At 36.1% G+C, this 3,223-nt stretch overlaps 1 protein-coding gene across 1 annotated transcript in view; it reads right to left on the bottom strand.

The window, feature by feature from the left end:
• Nucleotides 1–903: 903 nt before the first annotated feature.
• The window catches only part of LOC107715240 (phosphatidylinositol 4-phosphate 3-kinase C2 domain-containing subunit alpha-like), a 38,174-nt gene continuing 35,854 nt past the window's right edge, over nucleotides 904–3,223 (bottom strand). The window contains exons 30-33 of the mRNA XM_016521321.1: nucleotides 2,400–2,481; nucleotides 2,083–2,192; nucleotides 1,873–1,998; nucleotides 904–1,783 (exon numbers count right to left, since the gene is read on the bottom strand). Of these exons, the coding sequence (XP_016376807.1) occupies nucleotides 1,601–1,783; nucleotides 1,873–1,998; nucleotides 2,083–2,192; nucleotides 2,400–2,481 (501 nt within the window). The 3' untranslated portion in view covers nucleotides 904–1,600. The remainder of the gene's footprint in view (nucleotides 1,784–1,872; nucleotides 1,999–2,082; nucleotides 2,193–2,399; nucleotides 2,482–3,223) is intronic.

The raw sequence follows: 3,223 nt of genomic DNA, 5'->3' as shown, positions 1-3,223 counted from the left end.
AAAGTTGTTATCGTGACAGGCCTACTTGCACATATTCAAATGGCAGCTTTAGCCACAAATCACCAGTATTGTTATTGTTATCTAAAACTATTAAAATAATTTTAATCATTAATTTAAATTAAGCTGAAATAAAATAAAATTAAATTAAAGTATCAGAAGAAAAACCTAAAGTTAACAAAAATTAGAAATGTTTCTTTGGCAACAAACTAAAAATAATTTTAAGCTGAAGTGCGTAAATTACTAAAACTGAATTTTAAAAATTTTAAAATATAATTAATAAAAATAAAAATGACAAAAGCACATAACAAAATTACTTAAAACTTAAAAACATTCGAAAATTTAAAAAACCAATTCAAAAATATGAATAATTACTATAATAGTATATAGATAATACTAAAATAACACTGGAAATCACAGCATAAAATTAACTTGTCTTCATCAATGGTAAGACTATTAAACCTACTTATAATAATATAATAATAAAATAAAAATAACTCTGTATAACAGAATGCAAATGGTTTCAACCAAATATGAAAGTATGAAAGTGCAAGAGGAAAACTGGATACAACTATACAAGTTAATGAAAAAAAGAGATCACTTCTTTATGAAAATACTTGCAAATTATAATATTCAATAGTTGTGTGTTTCTTGCCTGCCCCCTACTGGTTCAAGTATATTTCTATCCATTAAAGAAACCTCAGAACAAAGTATACAGAGAGGTGTTCAAAAACATTTAATTTTCCTTAATAGAGACAGAATTACAGCAAACATTGATTCTGTCAGGTTAAGATAACCAATAAATAACTGGCCATGTTAATATCCATTCAAAATGTATTTTCAACAGTCATAAAACAGCGAATCAAGTCACTATTTTCAGAGTGAGTGATGACAATCTTGTACATCTTTTTTTTTTTTTAAATGCCTGGTAAACTCATAGATTACGATTCAGCTGAGTTCTGGCAGTAGCTTTAAGCCACCGGTGCCGTTCCCTTTTTAAAGAGGGTTCATTATACAAATTCATTGGTGCCATTAAAAAACAGCTTGACCAACTCTGATCACTCCATGGGAAGTACATACTACATTATCTTACAAAACAGGGCCTTTTTAAACCACGAATGTACTGAGAAGAGCGAAAATGAAAGGAGAGCGTGTGAAGGCACCCTGTTATCGTTCCCTAAAGGGAAGTGGTTGCGAGTTTGTTCAGTTGGCACGTTATCAAAAGCACAGTGAACTCTACTGTGCTTGTTTTGATAGCTCAAAACCTTACAGACTTTTAATGCTTCTTACTTGCATATGTAGAAAAGGAAAGTGTAAAAATGAGCAGTTTTAAAAAATACATGTGTCAATCTCTCTATATATATTCTTATATAATATAAACTCTTCTTTAAGTGAGCAGTTTGGTCCAAGTTCCAAATGTACAGAACACGTATGTTGATTTCAGACATAAAGTTAGGTGGATTGATTCTTTCAACAAGGACTCGACCTTGATTAGTGTCATAGAGAGAGAGAGAGAGAGAGAGGGATGCTGGGGGAATTTGAAGGGCACTTGCTGCAGTCACATCACCTTTCGTGGAAGACTGGTGGGCAGGAATCGTTGGATCTAAAAGTAGGGCACTGTGGTGAGCTTGTACCACTTGACAGTCTCTCTGCTCAGGTCAAAGTCTTTAAGGCTGAGGGTGATGCCACCCAAACAGCAGTTCTCTCGCAGAGACTCTGCACTGAGCACGCTCAGTTGAAGCTCCCTTTGCTTCAGGGTTTCCTTACTGTAGCCGCTGTACACCAGCTATGAACCAAGTAAGAAGGAAGTTGTTTATTAGCTTTAGAATAAAGCAGAACTAATCATGCATGGTTAAATAGGTAGGTTTTGGTTACCATTTCATTAAATGTCGGGTTCCTAGTTTTCCTCGCGATCTTTGTTTTGCGTTTGGAGGTTTTGTGGGGGTCTGGGAGAAGGTATGTTTTCACATAAGGGTTTGGGTCTGCTCCGTCATTTGACATCTGTGTTTGGGAGAACAAAACGGATGAGATTTTGGAATGAACAGAAACTGGGGTTTGAAGACAGGTGCTATTCTTATTTCTTACCAGGTCTTTAATGTGCATGACCATGATGAAGAGCGTGCTGTTTCTGTAGGACACTGACAGCTTCACCTCACCCTCCACGCGGCCAGTGGTGGGACTCACTGGAGGAATATCTGCCATCAAATATATGAAAACAATCGGGATAATGTGGTGCGTTAAACTCTAATCTTGAAAAAACACAAGTTCTGAAATACACAAAACTCTAAGCAGATGACAGTATACATGAGATTTTCTTAAAAAAAGAACCTTAGCATGTACAATAAATGATCTGAATCATTTTTCAATGAAAAATGTAAACATTTTAAATATGACACACATACCTAGAGTTTTTGAGAGTCCTTCAACCCCCTCGGTCTTGTCATCTCTCGCAATAGGGTGGAAGAAGGTGTAGATAAGATCACACTAAGAAATAGAAAAACTAAAAATTCAACTCAAGTCACATTTATTTACATCACTGTTCTAAAGTTTGACATCAGTAAGACTTTTCAGAACGAAATTATTACTTGTATTAAAGGGTTAGTTCAGCCAAAAATGAAAATTCTGTCATTACTCACCCTCATGTCGTTCCACACCCCTAAGATCTTCGTTCATCTTCAGAACACAAATTAAGATATTTTTGATCAAATCCGATGGCTCCATTCACAGCAACGCAACCCAAACTCTCAAGATCCATAAAGGTACTAAAGACATCGGTAAAACAGTCGACGTGACTACAGTGGTTCTACAATAATTTTATGAAGCAACGAGAATACTTTTTGTGCGCAAAAAAACAAAACAAAAATAACGAGTTTATTCAACAACCTCTTCTCTTCTGTGTCATTCTCATAGGTTGTTTACGTCCAGCGCTTCCAGGTTCTACGTCAGAACGCCGGCTCATTATTGGACGGCTCCTGCATCAGCATCACACGCATGCGTCGCGCTGCTCACATGTGCAGCTTTGGCCAATAATGAGCCGGCGTTCGAACGTAGAACACGGAAGCCTTCACTGTGCTTACTGCGTTAACCGCGTAAGGATAATGACAGGGAAGAGAAGAGATTGCTGAATAAAGTTATTATTTTGTTTTGTTTTTGCGCAAAAAGAGTATTCTCGTCGCTTCATAAAATGATTGTAGAACCACTGTAGTCACGTCGACTGTTTTAACGA

The sequence above is a fragment of the Sinocyclocheilus rhinocerous genome, unplaced genomic scaffold, assembly GCF_001515625.1.
Source record: "Sinocyclocheilus rhinocerous isolate Xijiao unplaced genomic scaffold, SAMN03320098_v1.1 scaffold659, whole genome shotgun sequence".
Lineage (NCBI taxonomy): Eukaryota > Metazoa > Chordata > Actinopteri > Cypriniformes > Cyprinidae > Sinocyclocheilus > Sinocyclocheilus rhinocerous.
This window is presented reverse-complemented; position numbering and strand designations above follow the sequence as displayed.